The 25,705-nt window shown below is 36.0% G+C and overlaps 1 protein-coding gene and 1 long non-coding RNA gene across 7 annotated transcripts in view; one reads left to right on the top strand and one right to left on the bottom strand.

The window, feature by feature from the left end:
- Positions 1 to 5,569: 5,569 nt before the first annotated feature.
- The window catches only part of LOC109614504 (uncharacterized), an 80,756-nt gene continuing 60,620 nt past the window's right edge, over positions 5,570 to 25,705 (bottom strand). For 3 of the 5 annotated variants that reach the window (XM_059128770.1, XM_059128771.1, XM_059128772.1), the window contains exons 4-9: positions 19,007 to 19,875; positions 16,917 to 18,941; positions 15,280 to 16,091; positions 14,415 to 15,204; positions 9,672 to 10,640; positions 5,570 to 9,541 (exon numbers count right to left, since the gene is read on the bottom strand). In XM_059128770.1, the coding sequence (XP_058984753.1) occupies positions 7,952 to 9,541; positions 9,672 to 10,640; positions 14,415 to 15,204; positions 15,280 to 16,091; positions 16,917 to 18,941; positions 19,007 to 19,717 (6,897 nt within the window). In that variant the 5' untranslated portion in view covers positions 19,718 to 19,875 and the 3' untranslated portion in view covers positions 5,570 to 7,951. The remainder of the gene's footprint in view (positions 9,542 to 9,671; positions 10,641 to 14,414; positions 15,205 to 15,279; positions 16,092 to 16,916; positions 18,942 to 19,006; positions 19,876 to 25,705) is intronic. The other 2 variants (XM_059128773.1, XM_059128774.1) reach the window with 2 other exon arrangements.
- On the top strand, positions 22,561 to 23,003 carry LOC131805527 (uncharacterized). Of its 2 annotated transcripts, XR_009343709.1 has the most exons (3): positions 22,561 to 22,630; positions 22,684 to 22,770; positions 22,833 to 23,003. It is a non-coding gene; the product is annotated as an uncharacterized LOC131805527 (long non-coding RNA). The 2 variants fall into 2 exon arrangements; XR_009343708.1 differs by having other exon boundaries at positions 22,590 to 22,770.

Genomic DNA, 25,705 nt, shown 5'->3' with positions numbered 1-25,705 from the left:
AATTTTTTTTATTTTCTTGGCTTAATATGTCATCTTTATTTGTTTATGTATTTGTTTTCTTTTCAATAACAAAAAAATTGTTCAGAAAATATTCAAATTCGGGTGTTTTCAAAATGTTTATTTCAACGTATGCAGCGAAATAATCCTTTAGAGATATATAGGACATGATTTTGAAAAGAAGTGTTAACCTTTCATTCAGTTATCGCGGTTTTCAATTATTTATTCAAAATAAATGCAAGTTGTTTGATTTTTTTATTTTTTTTTTTTTGATATCTCTATACTTGCAATTTTTTCAAAGTTGGCCTACCTTCTCTTAATTGTACCATGGTACCATGGTTGTGAGAATAATGCAAACAAGACAGTTTTGGTTTGTTTTCTAATGATGTGATTTTATTATTATTTTATATAGTTTTTAATTTTTAAATTTAATTTGCACCAATATATGTGTGTGTATATGTAGGTATTTTTTACTTTGTTCTACTTAAATGCTTAAAATTCTTAACTAAATGAAATTTGATTTTTGTACACCAATGAGTTGTTTGTTTTTTTTTATTATAATTTTTATAAAACAATTTTGTGTTGTTGCATTTTATATTTCGTGAATTTTAGTAATTTTATATATGTATGTAGATTACATTTACAAGTTTTTATAACTAGGCTTGTTACTTAGTTTTATATATATGTATTTAATTTACGTTACTTTTAATATTATTCAATACATTCAATAAGTATGGCCCCGCTATTCCACAAGTTCTTTTGTTTTTTTTTTTGGATCTATTTGATTTTCAAAATTGTTTCGCTTTGTTTTTATTGAAAAGTTTAGAACTCTTTAATAAAATATTGTGTGTTGTCTGTTTGGCTTTTCAGTGTCGCAGCAAGGTTACAAGTTAATGTTTGTTATATTCAATTTTAAATATTGGTGCTAATCCAATATGTGTTTTGCGGAGAATTTTAAAAATTTCTATTTTTTCAGATTATAATCCCAGTTTTGTCTTTCTTTAAAGCTTTGAAACATGGCCATAGATTTATGGGGGAGCGCTATTTTTTTTGATATTATGTTTCTTGATAAATTGTTTCATGTTGAAAAGTTACCCAGAAGTCCTGTAAATAGAGCGACATGAAAGAAAAATTCTAAGTATTCAAATTTGCACTATTGAGCTTGAGTTTGTTGTTTCAATCAATTGTTTTATGGTTAGCTACTGCTTACTCTACAAGAATCGTAAGATACAAATCTTATTTACTCTTCTGAATAAATGTTAAAGGAAGTGTAAAACACATTTTTAGTTATAAATCGAGAATATGCAATAATTTTTTTACGGGGAAAATTATATCGCAGACCTAAAATTTTCTTCTGCAGGATTTTTAAGATTGAGGTTTTTCAATTCCCAATACTTAAAAATATATGAACCAGAATACATGATCGTAAGTTAAAGAGCAAACCTCAAAATACAAATAAACTGAACCATAAAATTGTAGCCTTGCAAAAATTGTTGAAATCATGCAGAATCAATTCTAACCTAGAAATAGAAATGGTGACGATAGAAGAGCCATAAACTAAAATGATGAGAATGTTTCCCACCTTCAACGGCATTTTCACGTTCTAAATATTGAAGTACAATCTAAAACAGTCAGTAAAATATGGCCGCCTGTATCAGAAATGGACGACAATAGTAGCAATTAGAAAACCTTAGACACTCTCTACTATGTCCAGATCAAACTTTTTTCGTTACCTTTGTCGGACCCTTAAATATAAATTTTGGTCAAGTCGGTTGTCCTTAAAATCACTATAATTTTGATAAATGTGACATGACCCTTAAAAATACCAATGATTGGTTACATTTATATGGGGAACCCTTTTTAAAATCTAGATCTACATGAAACAATTTTCGAATGGAGGTGTTTCAGCTATTAAGACTTCAACTACAAGATTGTAAGCACTTCGGCTGGCAGATCTAAAAAAATGGTCGTTGGTCGAATTGTAATTCAATAAAATGGGAAATGCGCCTTATATAATACATAACTAAGCTCATGCAGTTAAGAAGTGAAGTTGGAAAGTGAAATGGAAAAAGTCGACTTCCCTGTCCACTACCAAAGTCGGTCTCGATTTAGCCTTTTTTTGCTAACAGATTAATGGTAATAAAAATGAAAAATCTTCCAAAATCCCGTGATCTGAACATCGAACAATCCATTAGCGAAAGTCCGCTTAACGATTTTAAAGCCCTCCATCAATAAATGCAAGAAATATTAATTTTGTAATTTTATTTGTAGCTCTATGAAATATTCGCCGAAGATTCTATAGTCTTTACACATTACTGTTCAGTGTAGAATTCTATGTCGATTTAGCACCCAGCAAAAATTGAACGAAATATAATGTAACAACCTGGCTTCGGCATTACTAGTAGGTAAAACAATGTATTATTACAATATATATACACCTAAGTCTGTTTTTACACGGTCTTTTTGTACACGGTTTTGATATAACACGGTTTGAAAATTGAATATTTTTAATTTATTTACACGATTTTACTCCATTTAGCACGATTTGAAATTTTATGTACTTAAATTTTTTTGTCAAATTTAATTTTTGCGAAGTATGTTCATATCACAAAAAAGTATTTATGAAAGAAAAAAGTCTGAAACCATCGATAGTTTGCGAACACTAGCTTAAAGATTTAAGTGAATTCCCCTTTAGCGCGTACAAAAAAATTTTACTGGTCAAAGCAAATGTGAATAGCACTATGTGCATACAATAAAATTTACTGGTCAGAGCAATTGAAACGTGTTAATATTTTGTGAACTGTTAATGCAATAAGACGTGTTTGGTAAAAAAAAATAAAAATTCTTGTTTTTCACTAATTTTAATAGGTTTTAGAGATTAGGAACAAATCACCCATTTTTGTATAAGATCAATGTCTTTTTTACACGTTTTTTTTTACACGGCTTCTTCTGGAAACAATCTACCGTGTAAAAACAGACTTAGGTGTATATATATATATATCGGTTTAATTTTACATTTCGAGTTTCCATAAGGAGGACTTACTACTCACAAAAATATTCAATGTAGCTCGAATTTTTGATAAAGCACTAACTAAGCATTTAACACTAGACTAGTAAGGGACTAGGGACTGCGACTCTTAATCGATGAAATGAAGACCGAAAGATCATTGTACCTGCCTCCTATACTAGTGTCCTCAAGCGGTGTGTGGTGGTGAGTCAAGCAATCATCAGGTGTGGGATTCAGTGGAAGATCGTGCCATATGAATATCCTCTTTGTACCTTTAATCTTATTACATTCCACTAAAAATTCGAATTTTTGATTTGAAAAATCTTCAAACCAAAGTCGTCAAACAAGGCCGTTTTCTCTTTTATCGCCAACATATTGAAGAATTGAAGTTTTTGTTGCATATCTTTTTGGTTTTTGTTGCAAAGTTGATCAAAAAAGTAAATTCTAAAATCGGAAGTTGACTTCGATTTTTAGGCTTTCAAACACTAAAAGCCGGTTAATCTAAAATCTGTATACGTGGTTCTATTAGTTATCGGATTAAGATCTACATGACGGAGGAAATCTCTTGTATTAACTCTTCAATTCCTACTCAATACTGAAGCTCCCCCTCTCTCTCCCCTACAAATAATCAGTCGGCGCCGTTACGGAATACCATATTAGTTACGGAATAATCAAAAGTGTTGTCAACAAATTAAAAAAATATCAGTCGGTTTTGCGGACAGATGTATACCTTCAGCCAATGTTCGATTATTTAAATATATTTGACTTCGGTTATTATTGTTCAAATTGTTGAGCCTCTATGCAGTAGGTTCCGAAGTAATTGGCCAATATTGTCCATATCATATCTTTTTGGACTATATTGGTTACTTTCTTCACTTTATATGAGATAATAATATTGGAATGGGCAAAATTACAAGAAAATCGAACATTTATGTCATAAAATTGGGAGAGATAGCAGAAGGAGTTCGCAAATGTATGATCTTGAGTTAGCAAACATGTTTGTATGTGTGAAATTTGAGGAGAGTTGGATGTTTATTTCGCTTTTTTGAGCTTTTTTGTTTTTCAAATCTTGGACCCTACGTCGGGGAGGTACCAGAAGAAATGGTCCGATCTTAACCATCTTTATAACAAATCTTGTTTTGATGGAAATATTGAAATGTGCCAAGTATGGAATGGAATAGGATGTTAATTTAGCGTTTTATGAGTTTCATGGATGCTTTAAATGTTGACCCTTTGTGGGGGAAGTACTTGGTGAAGTGTACCGATATTGTCCATTTTTTTACCTGATCGAGCACTGATGCAAATATCAGGATTTGCAAAGTTGGAGCAAAATTGGATTATCCTCTCTCTTTCTGTGCTGTCAAATATTTTTTAAATTTTGACATTTTGTTGGGGAGGTACCTGAAGAAATGGACTGTTATTGTCCATCTCCGAACTCGATCTAGGTTTGATAATAATATGACGATGTACCAAGGTTGGATCAAATCGGATACTCCGCTCGAGAGATATCGTGCGCACCAGCCATCAGACAGACAGACGGACGGACGGACGAACATCGCTAGATAGACTCCAAATGTCCTGAAATGGATTTGGTTCAAAGAGACCAAGGGTCTAAAACGTTAAATCGATGAGGCACATGGTATACCCCATAAAGTGTATATATTCATGATCAGCATAAAATTCTAAGTCGAATTACCGATGTCCGTCTGTTTGTCTGTTGAAATCACGATATAGACCACATTATTTGACGTAGTGCTTCAAAATTTAGCAGAACAATTTGTATTTTGTCTAGGAAGGTCGGTATTGAAAATGGGATATATCGGTCCATGTTTTTGATACATTTTTCACGGATTTCTCTAAAAATTGGTATTTGTAGGTCATAATTGTTACTAGCTCAAGTGGCGAAACATTGTATATATAGGTCCACGTTTTTGTATAGCCCCCCATATAACGGTACCACCCGATATTCGGTATCTTGATGATTTCCCTACACTTTTTCACGAATTTGTCTAAAAATTGGTAATTGTAATTCCATTTAATTGTTTCAAATTTGGTATTTAAGGAGATTTGGTAGATGACAATCCTTGAAGTATAAAATTGTCTATAGAGGTTCCCGTTTTGTCTGGCCCCCATATAACGGCTTCACTCACTTTATGTTTTTTTTTAAGATTAACAGCATTACCCAAACGGTCTTATCAGTATTTGTAGTTTAGAGTGGAACATGATTAAATTCAGATACTTTTAAATAAAAGTGTTTTCCTTTACCCAAAGGTGGAGGGTATCAAAAGTTCGGCCCGGCCGAACTTAATGTTTTTTACTTGTTTTATTATTCATTTAACAATGTGTGGACTTGTGCTAACATTTTTCGGAGAGAAAATTCCCCATAATTTTTGGAAATAGTTTCAGAGTTTATGTACTCACAGTCCATAGTAGGGGAGTTCGCTATAACTCAGTTCCTAACCTAACAGAATACCTCATTTTTCATAGCCATGACACTTAAATATATATTTTCTCAAATTCAAAACTCCCACAAATGAAAAAATTAAATTAAAACAAAAAACTAAATATTCTTAAAAAATCCAAAAATTTTTAATATAGAACCAAACTTTAACTTGTAAGTTGTGTGCAATTGTGTAAAAATATGCTTATGTTTTGTATTTTGTTTTCATTTTTGTTTCTTTTTTTTGTTTTTGCATTTTAAATTAAACTATACGCTAAATTTAAGATTAGATAATAAAGGTATGCATGTGTGTGTTTGTTTCTTCATTTTTGTTTTGTATATAGTTAGGTATTTTTGTTTGCTTTATATAAACTAAAACACTAAATTTATTTATTTAATTTTTCTTCAATATGTAAATACACATTTTTTGTTTGTTTTTATAATTAAATATTATTTTCATTTTGCATCATTTTACGTGTATAAGATAAATGACTATAATGCTACTCATTTTTTTTCTGCGTGTGTATATGTGTTTACCAATAAAATTAGAACAAAAAATAACTATAAATAATAGAAACAAAATATCTTAAAAATTAAAGGTGTTTAAGGACAAGAACAAAAACAATTGAAACTTATTTTTTTTTTAGATTTTTAAAACTATAATAAATGTGGGGTAGCAGGGGAGAAAATGTGATTAACCATAAACTTAACAAAATAAAAATGAAATAATAAAACCCGGTGTGGAACATAACAATAATAATTATAAGAAAATATATATTAAAAGTTAATATCTATGTATGTATGGTTTCATAATCCTGATTTGATTTTCCTTATATTTGTTGCTACTTTTTTTGTAAAAATAATGTTTGGGGGTCCAGCAAATGCATTTTTTGTTTCTCGTATAATTTTTAGAATTAATAAAGTTTCCAACAATTTATTTCTTTTTTTTTTTTGTATATATATTTTTTAGTTTTATTTTGAACATCACAGTATTTATTTTGTTTTTTTTTTGTAATTAAAATTTTGTATTGTTTTAGTTATTTAATTTAAATTAAAGTAATTTCTTATGATTTTTTTTGCTGCCCCTCTTAAATTTTTGATTATTTATTTTCATATGGAAATGTTTTATATAATATTATTATTTAAATTAGAAAAAACAAAACTTAATATTAGTTATTATTAAAAATTAAAATTATTTAAAAGTTAGTAACAAACAATTTTTTTTAACAATTAAAACAAAATAACCTATCTTCAGGGTGGGGGTTGGTTTTTTTAGGAAATAAAATAAAAAACAACAAAAAAAAAATTAAAAATAATATGCTTAAATTAGAATTAATTAATATTAGTATTAATTTATAAAATAGGGTCCATATACAGTACAAACTGATTTTTTATGCCTTTTTAAGGAAAAAATATTTTTTTGCTGAAAAATAAAAAAATATTAATAAAAAAATTTAATTAAAACTAATTAATTTCTAAAAAATGAAAAATTGATTTTTTTAAAGTAATTTCAAAATTTCGTTAGTGGCATGTTTTTGTTTACACCCAAATTCTGTTTCATTTTAAATATTTAAGAGCCTTTCTATGAAAAATAATTTTTTCTACCAAAAATAAAAATTATGCCATCAAAAAAAAAAAAAAAAAAAATCAAAAAATGATTAATATTTAATTCGAATAAAGTTAATTCAATTAATTTTTAACAAATTAAAAAAATGGAAAATTTAATAAGTTTTATTTTTTTAAAGAACAATTTTTTTTTTGTAGTGGAACAATTTTTTTTTTAAATATTTAAGAGCATGTCGATGCAAGATATTAATTCCAATTGAAATTATATATATCCTCTATAGCGATTTGACTGAGAATATAAAAAATTGCCCCAAAAGGAGAAAAATTAAAAAAATAATAATAATTATAATAATTATTAATTCAAATTAAATTGGATGTGCACTGAGAAAGAAAATATTCAGATTTAAAATATTTTTTTTTAGAAGAAATTTTTTGGTTTTAAAACGTGCTGGACACTAAAAAAATTTATAAAAATATTTTCTATTTGTCTTCCAACTGCATGGAAATTCTTAAATGCCATTATTAAATAAAACTCATTAATGCTTTAAATTTTTAAAATAAAATTAAAAAAATTGTGATTTCAACGAAAAAAAGAAATAAAAAAATTATATTTATATTAATTTTTTTTCATAGTTTTGGCTATAGATTTAAAAAATTGAATCTAAATTTTTTGGCTCTGAAAAAAAAAAATAATTACATTTCTTTATAAATATTTCATACATTTTGATTTCAATTGGAATTTTCCGATTTTTTTTTTAATTTTTTGTTATTTTTCTTGGGAATTTCTATTTTCAAGACGACTCCAACTAAAACTAATTTTCCCATCATTTTCTCCTTTGCATAATGTATGTTTGTACTGTATATATAATTTTTTTACATAAATATATATATATTTTTTCATATATACATATGTATATGTATATATAAAGTTATATAAGAATTTAATTCCTGCTGATAACTTGACCAGTTTTGGCATTAACTAATATAGTTTTATGGCTTGTAGTTGTTGTGGACTGTTGTTGTTGTTGTTGGTCATCAGATGTTGAGTTGTTGTTATTGTTGGCGCTGCTGCTTGAAATTGCATTTCCACTTGGGCGACTGATACGCCTCCTTAGACGTTCACTTATGTTTTGGCTATTGGAAGACGAAGAGCTATTCTGTTGTTGTTGTTGGTCTTGGTGCTCCGTTTCGTTGTTGTTGCTGTTGTTTTCCTTTTTAATACTCAAACAGCCATCATTTTTGTATAGAATTATTTTTGCACATTTTTGGGATTTATTTTCATCGGGGTTCGTTGATGTGGAGGCCTCATTATTGGTTGTGGTGTTGGTATTGGGGTTGGAAGCTTGCTTCAGATTTTCATTTACACGATCCTCATCATTATTGTTATTTGCCGTTATTTCCTTTTTAATATTCAATTCCAAATTATTTTCATTCCCTGTCTCCTTTGCCTTCTCATTTTGATTATTTTCCTCATTCTCTGCATCCTTATCCTCCTCCTCCTCGTTGAGTGGCTGTTCCATGCTCAACTCCAATTTATCATAGCTGGTAAAGAAGGCAACATCTTTTAATTTTTCCATGCTATTGAAATGTATGCGTGTATGTTCATCAATGTGATCCTGCTCCTCGGCCGTGTAGTCACAATGCTCACAGGTGTAGGCCAAAGGTAGTTGTGAAACACAGATATGTTGTTGTATGTGGGTTTTGAACTCTGACCTCAAGGAGCTTTCAAATGGACAGTGTTGACACTTCTCTACATTGTCCGAAACATGGCTTGGGGAATTGCTTTCCCGGCCAGAGGGTTTTTCCAAACTATTCTCCATCTCACTGATGTCCGGTGACATGGAGGCTGGCGCATTTGACTCTTCTTTGTCATCTTTGTGTGTCATTTCGTTGACATTTTGCGGCGAACTTTGCTTCGATTCCAATTGTTTCTTAAGCAAAGAATTCCCAACCTCAAAGCCAGCATTGGCCGAACTGGATGTAATACTCGAATTTTGGCCACCCATTTTTATTATGTGTCCCTCATTTAGATCCTGATCCACCACCCATATGGTTTCATGTTGATGCTGCTTGCGGGTAGCGGTTATGTGCATTAGCTTGGGAGCCCGATAGACGGTGTCATCTTTGCAGTTTTTATACAGCTCATTGCATTTCTCCTGATATTGGCTGGTATGGACATGACGATGGGCCTGTATCAAATTCTCATGGGCCGCCCTATAATCGCAGTAGTCACATAGACATTTACGTGGATCATCTGGATTGTTGGGGAAGGGTTCATGTTGCCTCAGATGTTCGTCTAGATCATTTTTCGCCGTCAACGGATCATTGTGTTTCTGGGCATAACGAGCCGGACATCTGTTGCAGTAATAAATTAAACGGTATTGATATTCGGGTGGTAAATGTTGAGTGGATGCTGCGGAGGTGGCCTTGGCTGCGGTATTTGTACCACCCACCGAAGAACGTTGGGCTGGCGAGTTCAGGGCGGCAATATTGTGTTTCATACCCGATAAATCAATGGCCAAGGGAGAGTCCTGGAAGAGCAATGAAATAAAATGTTTAAATTTTGTTGTATTTAAAAGATTAAAAATATAGACCCCTATTTCTAGGTCAAATATATTCCTCCCCAAAATATTTCGCTCCCCATGTGGCCTCTCAACTTACCTGTTGATTTTTGGCCGCAGCCACTTTAAGAGCCAAACTGAAATCCATATTCAGGGCAGCTGAGGATGCGGCAGCAAATGCCTGTTGTTGCTGAAGCTGCTGCTGTTGTTGTTGTGGCAACATTTGATGCACGCTACGCATATGCGAGCTCAAATGCTGTTTCTTGGCACAGACAAAGGTACACAAATGACACTCATACTGGGTGGGCTTGTGCAGCGAGATGTGATAGTTCATCTGGGATTTACTGTCACAAATGTAGGTGCAGAGGGGACACTTTTGTTGTTTCGATTTGTTGTTGTTGCCACTATTTGTTGGAGTTGGAGCATTCATTGCATTATTGTTATTGGATTCCAACAATTGGGCCAAATTGGAGCTTTGACCATTCAATAGCCCCAAATGATGTTGCTGCTGGCCATTTGACGACGAAGAAACACGGGTGATTTCGATTTGATCATTCTTTTGCAGTTGTTGTTGTAACAACAACTCCTCAGCCATATTGGTAATGTTGGCCAATGTGGCATTGTTAATGCCATTTTGGCTGTGGGCCGCCTTGTAAGCGGCTGCCAAATAAGCCACAGTTGCAGCTTGTAAATCTGCCGAGTTGCCGGTCAGGGGTAACGATGAGCTCAACAGAGATTGTGGCGTCTCGGATTTTGGCAAATTTGTCATACCCATTTTGGTGGTATTATTGTCTATAAGTACAGAGTTGTTATTGTGGTTCGTGTTGGTGTTGTTGTTGCTGTTGTTATTATTGTTTTGCTGTTGCAAAGCCTTTAAGGTCAAGCTGTATTGGCCATTGGTGCTAAGATTGTTATTGCTTGATTGGTGTTGTTGTTGTTGCAGCTGATCACTGATCGAGGCTCCATTCACCAAGGGCTTGTACACTGGAGCCATGTGACGATCACCGGTTGCAGCGCGATCAAGGGTTTCGATGTTGATGGCGCCAGCGTGTTTCAAACGACAGTGTCGCTATAATTTGAAGAGGCAGAAGAGTTTAAATTAAAAATTGAGAAACAAAACGTTTTATAATTTTATAAAAAAAATGACAAAGTGATAAACACAAACACCACACCAACACCATAATGAAACACACACATACATAACCATATATTTATAGTAATAAAGCCTTAATAATAATGAACCAAAAATTAAGTATATATGGATACCAAAGTCAAATAAGATACCAAACACCACGATTTTTTTTTTTTTTTTTTTGTATGTTTTCAAGTTATGTAAAAAAATATTGAAATTTACAATCCAAATCCAAAGTTTTTTTTTGCAAATACATAAAAATATGTTACCTTTCTTAAGTTTCCCTGGCGAAAAGGATTGGGGGAAATGCTCCACAAGAAGAACCTTTTTAATTTTAATTTAAAATAATTAGAAAAATTAATTTAAAGCGGGTCGCCTAACCTTGGTATTTTTTTTTTTAATTTAGTCACAATACCACCAGATTTTGAACGAAGGAGAGCAGGTTGATAATTTAAAAATTTTTCAAAAAAAAAAAAAAAATTAAATCTTCTTTAAAATACTGAAATTAAGTTACACACAAATCTTAAAAAAAATACACACTTCTTCTAATGTTGCAATTCCGGTTTGTGGGTGTCCCCAGATGACGAATATTCGATAGGTTTTTCTGGGTAACTTCGAAATTTGATATTATAACGGTAAATATGCGAAGACGTGGAGCTGCATAGATACTTCTCTCTTATTATGAACTCAATTACGAAATTTTGAAATAATTCCGGTAAATAATGTCTCCTAAACCATAATAATACCGAACATTGGGAGGTACCGTTATATGGGAGCTATACCAACTACATGGACATATATAGCCCATTTTTCAATACCAAGAGTTTTGCAGACATAATACAAGGTGAGATGAAAAAACTGCAATCAACTTCAGACTGTTGTCATTTCTAAGCCTCTCGTCCGATAGCTGGTAAAATTATTCCAGTGACAGCTCATTATATTGTTTACAAGCGTACAAAAGCATTTTGATGAGAATTTTCCAGAAAACAGGTTATTCGTGATGGAATTCAAGCGTGAAAGTTGAATTTCTTTATATTTGGCTGGAAAACCACAAGTGGCTATCGTTAGAGCACCCCAGCATTTAAATGAGAATAAATCTTTTGTGTCTAGTACCATTGCCCGTTACCGTGATACTAGCCCAACGTCAAGGAAGTGGACGGCAGAAAACAGCAACATCAGCAGAAATGGTTCGAAAAGTAAAGAAGCGACTTGATCGAAACCCGTGTTGCAGTGGCCGAAAAATGTTTCATGAGGTGAACATATCGCAATATTCCATTCGGCAAATATTGAAAAATGAACTCGGGGTAAAGCCATCGAAATTCCAAAAAGTGCAAGAACTTACACCGCAATAGAAAGAAAATGGACTCAAAAGAGCTAAAGAGTTGCTTCGCTTGGCCGAAAGTGGTGAACTGCCGAATTTGGTTTTCTCAGTCCCAGATGAGAAAATTTTCGTTTTCCAGCAGTTTGTAAACAAACAAAATGAACGTGTTCACTTGCCAAAGAGGTCAGCTGAAAAGGTACACCTTCAGTTGGCCACCAGAACTCAAGCACCGGCCATGGTGATGGTGTGGGCCGCCATAACAGCCAATGGTCGCTCTCCGTTCGTATTAACCGACCATGGCATCAGAATGCCGAATATTATCGTGAAAATATTCTAGAGGGTGTATTTAAGCCATGGGCACGCAAATATTTTGGACGCAGATCTTGGACATTCCAACAGAACTCAGCACCATGGTTACAAAATGAGGTTCCTCGCTTCATTTCCAGCGCACAATTGCCACCAAAATTTCCGAATACCAGTCCATTGAACTATTTTTGGAAAGCAAGATTGGCACTAAAAAATACCAAAGTGTCGATCACCTCATGCAAGCGCTTCACGGGGAATGGGCAAGCAACATTCGGGCAGCGTGTGACGGTTTCATTGGCCATTTGAAGGTCATAATTCGTGCCAAAGGTGACCAATTCGAACAAATCTAAACTTATTCTAAAATTTGATGTTATTTCCGATATTTGTTACTTTCATTCAATAAATAATACCCTTCACCATTTGGTACAAATTTAAAAATTTTCAAAAATATAAAATCCGTTTAAAATTCTGTTAAAATTTAAATAATAACGACTGTAGCCGTATATTAGGGTCTATATAACGAAGTGCACCTGCATAGGCAACAATATTCAATATTACAATATTCAAATGTAGCTAAAATCATCAAAATACCGAATATAGGGAGGTTCTATGGGGTTTATAAAACGTGGACCTGCACAGAAAATTTTCTGTCATAGGCTGTAGTATCCATTACGAACTTCAAGTACAAAATTTGAAATAAATAATGTCGGTAAATAATGTCGCTAAAATCATCAGAATACCCAATATCGGGAGGTACCGTTATATGGCGGCTATACGTAGACGTGGACCTACATGGTTCATTTTCTGTCTTAGGATGTAGAATCCATTACGAACTTCAAATACCAAATTTGAAACAATTTCGGTAAATAATGTCGCTCCAATCATCAAAATACCGAATATCGGGAGTTACCGTTATGTTGGGGCTATACGAAGACGTAGACCTACATGGCCCATTTTCAATACCAAAGGTCCTGCAGACATAATACACATTTGAGTAAAATTTTATCAACCTACTTCATTTCGTTCGGAAGCTAGAGTGATTTCCACAGACGGATATGGACGGAGATGGACGGACATTGATAAATCGACATAGAATTTTATGTTGATCAAGAATATATATAATTTGTGGGGTTTAAAATGTATATTTCGAGGTGTTACAAACGGAATGACAAACTTACGAAAAAAAAAAAAACGAAAAAATACAAATCGCATATCCTAAACGCTATATATATCCTTATTATTCCTATTGAGTTCCCCTCATTCTAATTATTACTCGACCTCTTTGACAAAAATACACACACACTCACACCACTTAAAAAAAGCATTCATCACACGCACACTCACACACTAACACACAAATTTAGAATAAAATGGGGATTTTTTTTCTTTTGGGTTTTTTTTTAGAAATATACCTGTATGACATGCTTCCAATTGGATACTTGATGACAATGACCACAACGATATGGCGATGGATCGCGTCGATCGCCCGTTGCTGTTTCGTGCGTTAATAAATTATTGTTATTGTTGTTGTTACCGTTACCGTTACCACCATTACCACTATTATTGTTGTTGTTATTGTTATGAGAATTATTTGAACCATTACCAGAGGACACATGACCCAAATTATTATTACTAGCATTATTTGTATTATTACTGTTACTGGGGGAGGATGAGGAGGTATGATTTTGAATAGAAGTAGCTGAAGACGAATTGGAGGTGGAAGAATTTTGATTTTGATTCGTTTGAATCGGATTCGGATTGGACGACAATGATAATGATGACTTGATTCCGACATTTGGCAAATGATGATCAGATGAAGCACCCATAACCACCATCATTAGATCTTGCAAACCCACAACACCATTGGAGGCCAACAAGCCGCCAACGCCGCACCCACTTGCCGTAGCGGCAGTTAAAAGATCCGACTCCGTGAAATGATGACCATCACCAAAATGTTTGCTGTTTAAGGTGGAGGCGGAAGAGCCAAAGGGAGGTGGCGGTGGTGGCGGCGGCGTTGTTGGCATTGCAGCCTGTGTTAGATTGAAAGTACATGGAGAAGATATAGGAGTACTAGTAGTAGTTACAATTGCTTGTGGTGAGGGAGGAGGAGGTGGATTTGCTGTCGCAGTTATAGCCATTGTGCCAGGCTTGTTTGTGAGTGTTGTTGCCGTTGTATTTGTGGTGGCGGTGGTTGTTGTTGTTTTAGATGAACCCATAACCATTGTTGTGTCATTTAAACCACCATCCAGACTGGCTGTGTTACTACTCTGTCTGCCGCCCCTGGGCGATGTTAATAGATTTTGCAATGAAGATGAGGATGAGGGACTCTTTGCCGTCGCCGGCCCATAACCACAATTTGATGTAGACGACAACGACGACGTCGCTTGTAACTGTTGTTGTTGTTGTGAATTGTGTTGAAGCGCCTTAACTAGTGTTAATTGATTTGGCGACGTCATAGTGTTCTCGGCACTTGCCTGGTCATTTAGAATCGCTTTCTGCTCACCGTGCTCAATGATATTAGCGGCAGCAGTAGCGGCATTTAGCTGTGATGCTTTGAGGGGACTCTTGCCGGCCAAGGCCAGTGCCAGACCGCTAAGCGCGGAATTGCCCGACTGATCGAGAAGACCGGCTGCGACCAGATTGGACAATTGAGCCTGGGCATTGGCCGAGCTGTTGGGCTGCTGTGTCAGACACATGGCAGCCAATACTTTGTTCATGTACAAATTTGAATTTGCTGTGATTTGCAGAGGACCCGTGGCCTGCAGTTGGCTGGATTTGTTGGGCGATGTTGTAGCAGTGGCTGTTACAATGGGGGCATTGGGATCGGGGAAATGTACCTTGACGTGGGCCAAAACGGCATCACGGTTCATGTGTCTGGAGTGGGAGAGACAGAGAGAGAGAAATTTGAGTTAAGAGAATACATTTTGAGAGAGATTCCCCTGGACTCACCTAAAGTTACATTTACGACACTTATAGTTCTTCTCACTGCTGTCCGGCCGCACTTCCAAAATGATTTCATCGCTTGGCTTGAAAGATGATGACGATGTTTGTGGATTCTTCTTAACGGCCGATATGGTTACCGAGGGTGTAATCAATGTGGCATTTTCATGATCCGTGTTGGCCTGTTGCCCCTTCTGATGTTGTTGCTGGGCCATGGCGGCATTCATCATTGAGGCCAAGAGCGGCAAACGTATAAAGTTATCGGCCATATTGTCATCGCCAACCATTCCTAGAGAATTTTTCGATGGTATTGGCTCTAGGGTAATATCTTCCCGTACACCATTTAAAATGTTGCTCAAAGATGTGGAGCCGGATGAGGCAACAGAACCCTGTTGTTGTTGCTGCTGCTGTTTCTGATTGTAATCATTGATGAAGGCCAGCGAAGCCACCTGATTTGGTGTCATTTCACCAGATTTCATTAGCTTCGGATCGCCATCCTCCTCGGTTACCTTCATCAGGGTAATATATTTATTATATTTGGTGTAATTCCTACGCCCTGTCTCATCGTTCATCAGGACACGGGCATTTTTATGGCTGGGATCGCGTATGGTCTTTAGGCGTATGTGCTTGGTAATGTCCCAACGCCAATTGGAACGATACGAGCACAGGGAACATTCGAACGGTTTCTTATTCAGATGGCCGACAATGTGTACATGGAAGCGGGATGCCGTGGAGGCCCAAAACGAGCAGTGCGGACATTTGTAGACTTTCTTTAGCGACGAATTGGCTGCCTCTTCTTCGGGTGTCATCTTTTTAGTTACCTGGAAACAGTGAAAGTTTCAAATTTCATTTGGCACAGTGTAAAGGGGGGATGGGTATTTTTTTTGAAAATGTTTTATAATTAATTTTTTTAAAAAGTTTTATTTTAAACATTGAAAGAAATTGAAATTTATGACCATTTGTACATAAAAACCTTGGTATTGACGTCACGTTTCATATGAAAATTGTGGAATCGCATTCCGGTCCACGGGTTCCAAAGAACATCCATTACTAACACAATGCAACTTATTGTGTTAGTAATAGATGTTTTCTGGAATGTGTGAACAAGGATGCAATTCTGCAAACTTCATATGAAAGGGGAGGTCACTACCAAGGTTTTTATGTATAAAAGGTCTCTGTATGTGTATTGGTTCATGAGCTATTTTAGTGAATATTCCGAACATTTTGAAACATTTATTTTGAAAATATTTTAGTGAGTGATTGATTGACTAATTAATTAATGCCCAGGCGAAACGGATGAAGCTAGAATCTTGAAAATTTAGATGTGTAGGTATAAAATGGGGAGTTTTAGGATTTCGAACTAAAAGTACACTAAAAGTACCAAGTGGTACTAAAAATTTAATCCATTGTATTGGGCAATCAGGTAGAGCTAGATCTCTGAAATTTAGAATAAGGTTCTTATATGGGGTGTAGGAAAGATATACCACATGTTTTTTTTTTGTTTTTGAAAATTCGAACTAAAAATGTGCTAAAAGTACTAAATGGTACTAAATTTTGTACTGAACATTGTTCAGTAAAAAATTTTAAATATTCCTCATTTTTTAAACCCTTTTAAATGCTACCCTTACAATCAAATTCAAACTTACCTCCCCATAGCCTGGAGCGGTTTCGACACCATAATAACTATTCTCATCATTGTTGGCACTCAGGATACCTCCGGGGCCCATACCGCCCGAACCTCCACCATTATTCCCGTGGGCATTTGGATGCATTCCCCGGCTGCCATCGAAACTTTGCGAACCCTCCGAACCTTGATTGCGAGGTATTTTATTCCAAACAAAGACACGATTCTCCATGGGATGATGCGACTGTTGCTGGTGATCCACATCACCCATCATTAGACGGCCACTACCACCACCGCCAATACTACTTTCCCCTGACAACGAATCGCCACAACGACTATTGGCCTCTGAACAGATTTTCAAATGATTCAACAGATCAGCCGAGGATTTACAACGATGGCGACAATGTTGGCAGCGTGTCGATCCAGTTACGCTTAGATTGAGAGCCGACTGGGACTGTTTGTCACATTCATCATCTTCATTGAAATCAATTTCCAAACGGCCCTCTTCACCATCCTCATCATGATCCTCGTCATCCAGATCGATGTCATCATGGCCGAAGGTACAGGATTTGCGATGAATAATCGATTCGGAAAGGCATTTGGCCATGTGACCACAGGGGCAGATAAGGTTCTCATTGGTGGTGGTGGAGAATTTGATTTTATCAAAAAATGAACCGGATTTACGGGCCAGCAGACTCTTGCCGCTGGCAGCTGACGAGGAGGCTATGGTGGTGGTGGGTGACAATTGGGAAGCGGCGGCTGTGGCGCCTGTATCCCCACCCGTTTGTTTTTCATTGAAATACCTTCCCCCAGCCACCATGTCCGAACTGAGATTCAAAATATTTTCCCCCTCCTTGGAGATGGGTATTAGATTGGGCAATGGTTTCTTGGCTTTTGTGGACACTGCTTGATTGTGCACCGACGAAGTATCGGAGGACCCGCCTTTTTGTGATAGATCTGTGGGTTCATCCTCCTCATAACGCAAACGTTTCGATTCGTAAACACCCTCAACGGGACCGGCTGTCATTAGCATTTCATCGTAGTCATCCATGTTGTTGTTGTTGAAGTGGTCCTCCAACATTTCGGCAGAATCACTAAAGAAATCTTCACTCAAATCGGTGCCTCCCACTTTGTTGCGTCTTCGGGCCAAAGTCATGCCGGCCGCATGACCCACGGGCGGCACATGATGATTCATTTCATGGACCGTAAGCGACTGCTTGATGTCGGCTGTGAAGTCACAGGCCGCACATCGGAATGGTCCTGCCCCGCCATGATTCTTCATGTGGCGATCCAAATTCCATTTGTAGGGGGTGCGGAAGTCACACGTTACACACTTGATCATGGGCATTGAGTGGTATTTGACATGTTTGCTAAAGCGGGCCTTGATGTGCGTCACATAGGAGCATTTCTCGCAGCGATAGAATTTGGCATCGCAGTGATCTTCGATTTCATGCTCCAGCAGATTGTTGCGATACAGCGTGGTGAAATCACAGAGACTGCATTTCAGCAGGCGATTATTGGAGGGCTCATCTGTGGGTAACATGACACTGAGAGGGGTGGTGCTGCCACTTGTGCTTTGTCCCGCCGGCGGCGGTGAGGAATTACTGCCCGACGGAGAGGGGGTCAATTCATAGCTGAGCCTTTGTGGGGGCATTTGAATTTTCGATTCCTGTTGGTTGCCCGCTGTGGCATTGGAATTAAGGGCAGAGGTTGAGGAGGAGGGGTTGTAGTCGTAGGATTTTTGTTGTGCATGGGATGCATTGTTGTAATTTTCATCAGATGTCACCTCATTGGGTGCTGGCGGTGATGTTGACTCTCGGCGCTCATAATTGGAATGGTCGTTTTTGCGGAGGGCATCTTTTTCGGCCATATCACGTTGGGCCCGCAGCTGATGTTCATAGGCAGCAGCGGCGAAAAAGGCATTGGCTGCCGTTATGCTCAGCTGTTGTTGCTGTGATTTTTGTTGTTCTTCGTGTTGCAGTTGTTGTTGCTGTTGTGTGAATAAATCCAAGTCGCGATTTAGTTTCTGTTCCATGTCGGCCTTGAGCTGTAAAAGGGGGGAGTTGAATAAATGCCCAAAAATAATTCGAATGAAAAAAAAAGAAACCTTACCTGTTCCGCATTAAATGCCTCGAGATTCATTAGCTTGATGGTCCCCGCCGATCCTGCCTGGGCCATGCTATCCTCCAGCTTACGTTTTCGATCACGATTCATGCCACGTTTTCCACGTGCCTGGCCATGACCACTGGTCACTCCCTCCGTACAGCCGTGCACCATCTTCATGTGCCGCACCAGCTTCTGATAGTGTCGCGAGGCATAGAGGCAAAGTTTACACTTATTAATGACTATTTTCTCGCCATGGACGTCCCGCAAGTGGGTCAAGTGGTAGCGAGGATTCTGTGTGAAATAGGTGCAATAGCTGCAGCTGTAGTTACGCTTGATTTTGCATTGCGGCAGACCTTCTTCCTTCAGTTCCATGGCGGCATTTTGTTGGGCCTGCTGTTGTTGCTGCTGCTGTTGCAGTTGTTGTTGCATGATTTGTTGGGCCGCCTCTTGCGAACGTTTCAAACGTTCGATTTGTTCCATTATCAGGCTACTGGAAATGGAGGGATTCACTTGTAGACCACCACCAACACCACCATTGGCAGCGGAACTTCCGTTATTATTATTGTTGTTTGTTGTTGCTGTTGAGGTATTCATATTGTTTAAAACTTCTGGTCCAATCGAGTTGTGTTGTTGGTCCGCATACAATTGATTGCCACTGACTACACTGCGTACGATAAGGGTGTCGCCAGATCTCTGAACCATGGAAGGCAATTCCATTGCGTGTCAAAACATAAACAAAAGCGATTTTTGGGGGATGAAGGAAAAATCAAAAAGATTTTGTTGTTGTTGTTTTTTTTTTTGGTGTTCGCTTTGTGCGGTTATTGGACCCGTGGTTTTTCTGTTGTTCCGCTTAAAGTGGACTTGTAAAAAATGATCTGCAATGAGATAGGAGGAAACGAAGAGGAGAGATTAGTGGGAAAGTTCTTTTTCGCAATTCTTTCAAGTTCAAAGGAAGTAATTCAGGTTTTCGAAGTTGTCTTCTAACTGCTAGAATACGATTTCTTTGAATTGCTTAGCCAAAGGTTGCTTGGATATGAGGAAAATTAAGTTTTACACTCGAGAAAAAAAAAACGTGTAGTAATCTATATATAAAAAAAGAGTAGTGGAATAACTGACTGAGAATCAACGTCCAGATGAAAGGGCTAAAGATTGAAATTTTGCATGAGGGCCAGTCTTGGTGCGTAGGCGTGACTGGGTTTTTGGAAATTCAAAATAAAAGGGTACGAAAAGTAATAAAATTTACTAATAAGCTAGAATTCTGAAATTTTGAATGAAAGCCACTGATAAACTGCAGGATAGATGTACCAAAGGCTTTTTGGGAATTCTAACTTTAAAATTAGCGAAAAGTTCTAATATGGCACTAAACTTCTAAAATGGTACAATTTAGTATTATGTGAGCGGATAGAACTAAAAACTTAAAATCTGGTATGAGAATTAAGGTTGGGAAGTAAGTTTGCTTTATGAATGTGATTTTGTAAATGTGTACTACGTGCGCGAACTGCACCAAATGGGACTAAATGGTACTAAATTTGAAACAGAATGGTTAGGATGAATATGGAATTTTGAAATTTCGTAATGGAGTCCCTGTTGGTGTTTGTTTAGAGATAAAGAGTTGGTTTTAGAAATGGGTACTACAGCAGCACGAAAAGTACTAAATAGTACTATACATTTTCGGTACAACTTGGTATTGGGTGAACAGATAGTCCTTGAAATGTGTAATTTGGTATTAGGATCATTGTCCATGTGTAGGCTGAACATATGGAGGTGGTTTCGGAAATGCGTTCTATATTTTTACAAAAAGTACTAAATGGTACTATTTGTATTGGCCGAAATGATACATATACAATTTGAGATTTAGATGGCATTTGTGTTTGGAAATATGTTCTACATTTGTACGAAAAGTACTAAATGGTACTAAATTTTGTATTGGGTGGAGGAATAGGTTGGGAATACTCAAATTTGATATTGAGGTCTCAGTTCGTATTTGGAATTGAGATATGGAGGTGGTTTTGAAAATGTGAACTACAATTTACCAGAAGTACTAATTAGTACTAAATTTTGTATTATATGAAGGAATAGAGCTAAAATCCAGAAATTTGATATGGATGTCACTGTTGGTGTCTGTGGTTGAGATTTGGAGCTCGTTTTGCAAATGTGAACTAATTACTAAATGGTACAAAATTGGGTATTGGGTGAAGGGATAGAGATATAATTCTGAAATTAGATATTTAGATAAGGTTTGTATCTGAGTTTCAGACTTCGAAGTGGAGATGAAGAATGCGTACTACAAGTGCACGGGAAGTACTATATAGTACTATATTTGGTACAATTTGGTATTAGGTGAACATATGGTGCTTAAAATACGAAATTTGGTATTAGGGTCATTGTTCATGTGAATACTGGACATATGGAGGTGGTTTTCCCATATTTGTACAAAAAGTACTAAATGGTACTAAGTTTTGTATTGGGTGAAGGGATCCTCAAATTTGATATTGCTTAAAATACGAAATTTGGTATTAGGGTCATTGTTCATGTGAAGACTGGACATATGGAGGTGGTTTTCCCATATTTGTACAAAAAGTACTAAATGGTACTAAATTTTGTATTGGGTGAAGGGATGCTCAAATTTGATATTGAAGCGCCTGTTTGTATCTAGAATTGAAATATGGAGGGGGTGTAGGAGACGTGTACTATAATTGTACGAAAAGTACTAAATAGTACGACATTTCCTATTGAATGAAGGAATAGGGCAAAAATCTAGAAATTTGATATAGATGTCACTGTTGGTGTCTGTGGTGAGACTTGGAAGTGGAGCTGAATGAAACGTTAAATTGACGAAAATTTAGTATTGGGTGAAGGGATAGAGTTGAAATCATGAGGTTTTATGTTGCGATTACTGTTGGTGTCTGGGATTGAGATAAGGAACAGTTTTACAAATGTGTACTAAAATTTTACGAAAAGTACTAAATGTTACTAAATTTGTTATTGAGTGAATGCACTGAGCTGGAATCCCGAAATTTGATATAGAAGTCTCTGTTGGTGTCTGTGGTTGAGAGAAGGATCTGGTTTTGGGATACGCATCCTATAATTGTACTAAATGGAACTACGCTTTGGGAAAATTACAGGGCTGGGATCCCGAATTTGATATTAAGGTCTCTGTTGATATATTAGGTTGAGATTTGGAGGCGGTTTTGGAAAAGTGTGAAAAGTACTAAATGTTACTCATATGGATCTCTGTTGGTGTCTGGAATGGAAAGAGGTATATTGTTTTGGATATATGTACTAACTGTTACTAAATTTAGTATTGTATGAAGGGATACAGCTAAAATTTGATATTGAGGACACTGTTGATTCTTAGGGTTTGCCTATGGAGACGTGGGAATAGTTTAGACAAAAAAAATTGTCGTGGGCCCATTGTGCAAGGGTTTAATTAATAACCTCCTCGGTAAACTTCAAAATAGAAGACTTTTTGGTGTAAAAGGTAATCATTTTCCTATCATTCTTTCAGAAAAAGAAAAAAACTGAGTAACATTTTGATAATATTTGTAAATGAAAACTTCATACATTCTACTAAATTTTCAGATTTTTAAGGTTTTATAAAATCTGAAATTCAAAATTGGAAATTTTTAGGTACTAAAAAGACCTGCCATGTTTTAACTGTTTAACGAATCTAAAATTTAAAGGGGGACTTTTCGCTGACGAAGTAGCGGGTGTACGTTTAGGAACTGGTGTACTGAACTAGGAAATAGATTGACACAGCTCTGTATGTGGTAGGTATTTAATATATCCCAGAACTGCCATCATTATTAAATTAACTGTTTTTCTTTCAAAGCTTTATCCTTTTAGGAATTTTGACGAAGTACTTATTTTTCCACAAAATTTAAAAAATGGACAACTCATTCAGATACCTCCCCACCTTCCTAATTTCCTTTTTTTAATGTTAATTTAAATTCATGTAATTTTCTTTGAAGGATATCAAAACAGTGAGTCTATACTACTTAAATGGCATACAAGTTGTTGTTGTTGTTAATGTTGTTGGCACATTTTAGGATGCTGGTGACATTTAAAAACAAATTTTCAACTTAAAATATTCGCCAGTTGAGGGTTTTGTTTATTTGTCTCGCTTTCTTTTTCTGGGTCAATGTTGTTCTCTTAACGCGAACAGCACACCACACACACCCATTTGTCGTCGTCGTCGTTGCCGTTGTCATAACACAAAAGCACAGCAGCCCACTTAAATAAGCCAAAATCAGCCAGGCAAGCAACCTTACCCTACCTCACACACACATACATGTACGGATTCAATCTCTGCCAATCCAGGCGACAGACAATGCTTTTGAATATCTTCCAATTAACATAGCATTGACGACAGATGCTTAACACAATGACGAATGAGATATTTATTCAAAAGAGGAAATTTTTTCGTTTTCTTTGAAAAAAAAAACAACAACGAAAAATAAGGAAAAGTATTTTCCCCCTTCTTTTCCAAAGAAAATTGATGAGGAAAAGAGATATAATTTGTTCGGAAAAGCAAAAAAGTTCTTAAAACGCCATTAATGTTCAAGGCAATAAAAAGGTAATTTGGCAGGAGGCTAGGGGGCAGTTACAAACATAATTACGGTAATTAAGGGGAGGGAAATATGTATTTGGAACAAAAAATTAAAAGAATTTCAATTTTTTTTGAAAACTTCAACAGAGCAGGATTTCAATGTCATATCCTGATTAATCCAAGTTGAATTGCTTTAAATGAATAATAACATATTACATTCATGATGATGATGAGGTAGAACGGCTACCGTCATCAGGGTATGCCCTCTCGCTCATTTTTTAAATGAGATAAAAAGGCGAAAAATGATTTGATTTGAATGTGTCTAGACTCTGATTTGAAATATTTTTTGTTTTGATTTTTAAAACACTAAAATCATAGACAAAACTGGCCGAAGTCGGGCAGACTTAGAAAATATTGTAAAAATCTGGTACCTTTACCTTTTTATTGTACCATGATTATATTCGTACAATGAGACCAATTCTTATCAATCATACGCCACCCCCTTAATTACCCTTATGCACATTTTTCGGTTAATCATACGCCCCATGGCATTGCCATTTACATGGCATCATACGACATATACCATCATCCATCCAACCAACCAACCAGCCATCCCACAAAACCACAAAAACAAATGTTTGAGGCTTTGGGTTAAGGTCAAACACACACACACACAGAGTCAAAGTACTTTCACCCTTAAGAAAGAATAAAATTACAATTCTCAAAAAAATGGAAAAAAACCAGAAAAAAACGAAAGAAAGAGAGAAGGACTGCAACACAGCAATACGAGTTCTTTGCCATTACATTTTACATTTTCTTTTTGCAATTCTTCTGAAAACCAGATAAATATTGAAAGACCCATTGTATGGTTGTTATATTTTTGGGGGGTAATTTTTCTTTTCTCTTAACCGAAAAAATAAGCCAAAATCATTTCTTTGCAAGTTATTAAAACGAATTCCCCTTGAACCGAAACTAAAACACTTTAAAATATATTTGCTGATGAAAAGTTTACATGGTTTCCTTTTAGTTTTTGAGGGGAATTGTTGTAATAAGCGCTTAGTTTTCTTGCTTAAGCACCAATCGCTGAACAGCAGGTAAGCCCTGAATCAGTTATATTTCTCATTTCCATTTTCTTTTTTTTTAACACTTGAATGTTTTTGTTCCAGAATCAACTAGAATGATAAAATGTTACTAGGGAACGGATATATCCTAAATAGTAGCGGAAATGCAGTCCACATGTCGATACAAAAGTGAATGGAAAAGAAAAATACAATTTCAAATCCAATCTTTAATTTAACTCAAAAAATCTAAATTATTTTTTTTTGTTTCGTTTTTTTTCTGTTGACAAATCAAAATCGGTTGAAACAGACTTTGGTTTGCAAAGATTTGAAAATCCATAGATCACAAAAGCTGACTTTTTTACTGAAGAGCTGAATTGAACAGTCCAAAAGTCGACTTCTGCACAGCTAATCCCAATGTGGCTATAGACTCAACGTATAAGATTTTCCTTCGTTTTCAGTCTGCCCAGTCTGGTCTGCGAACACAAATGATACGCATTACAAAATTATCCAAACCTGGCAGAGAAGTGTTACAGAAGAGCATTCAGGAGGTCCTTCCCGTACGTCAGTATATCACTTTGCTTTGAAAGTCCTTGCACATTTGTTTGGGTGTTATTCTGTGAATCATCCGAACAGGCGTGTCAGGAAGGACAAATATTATCTGGAGACGAATGTTCAACGCTATAAGAAATAGCTTCTAGACCAAGAAGTTATTAGACAGGTTTGAGTGGCATTTATACATATGCCATCAACAATTACAATATAAATGCCGTCATCGGAGTTCACCCCCATCCATAGCAGCTGAAGAACGTCTGCTGCAAAGACAAATCAGGGTAGTTTTTGTGCAATTACGTTCAGGATGGTGCAGTCATCTTCATTCGTTTTGGCCACGAATTGACAAAGATTTGCGAAACGTCTGCCAATCGTAGGTCCGCACAATACGCTGCATCTCTTTAATTGTCCTGTCAAAACTACTCCATTCACTCCAAGTTACAGCTTTGGTTACAGCCCACGAAAGTAGCCGAATTTTTGAACCTGAAGTTAGATCTAGGATTGGAAAATCAAACAAATCATTTGTAGTTGTTGCAACAACAATTA

The sequence above is a fragment of the Musca domestica genome, unplaced genomic scaffold (genome assembly GCF_030504385.1).
Source record: "Musca domestica strain aabys unplaced genomic scaffold, Musca_domestica.polishedcontigs.V.1.1 57, whole genome shotgun sequence".
In the NCBI taxonomy this organism is placed as follows: domain Eukaryota; kingdom Metazoa; phylum Arthropoda; class Insecta; order Diptera; family Muscidae; genus Musca; species Musca domestica.
The sequence above is the reverse complement of the archived record's forward strand: the minus strand, read 5'-3'. Positions and strand labels throughout refer to the sequence as shown.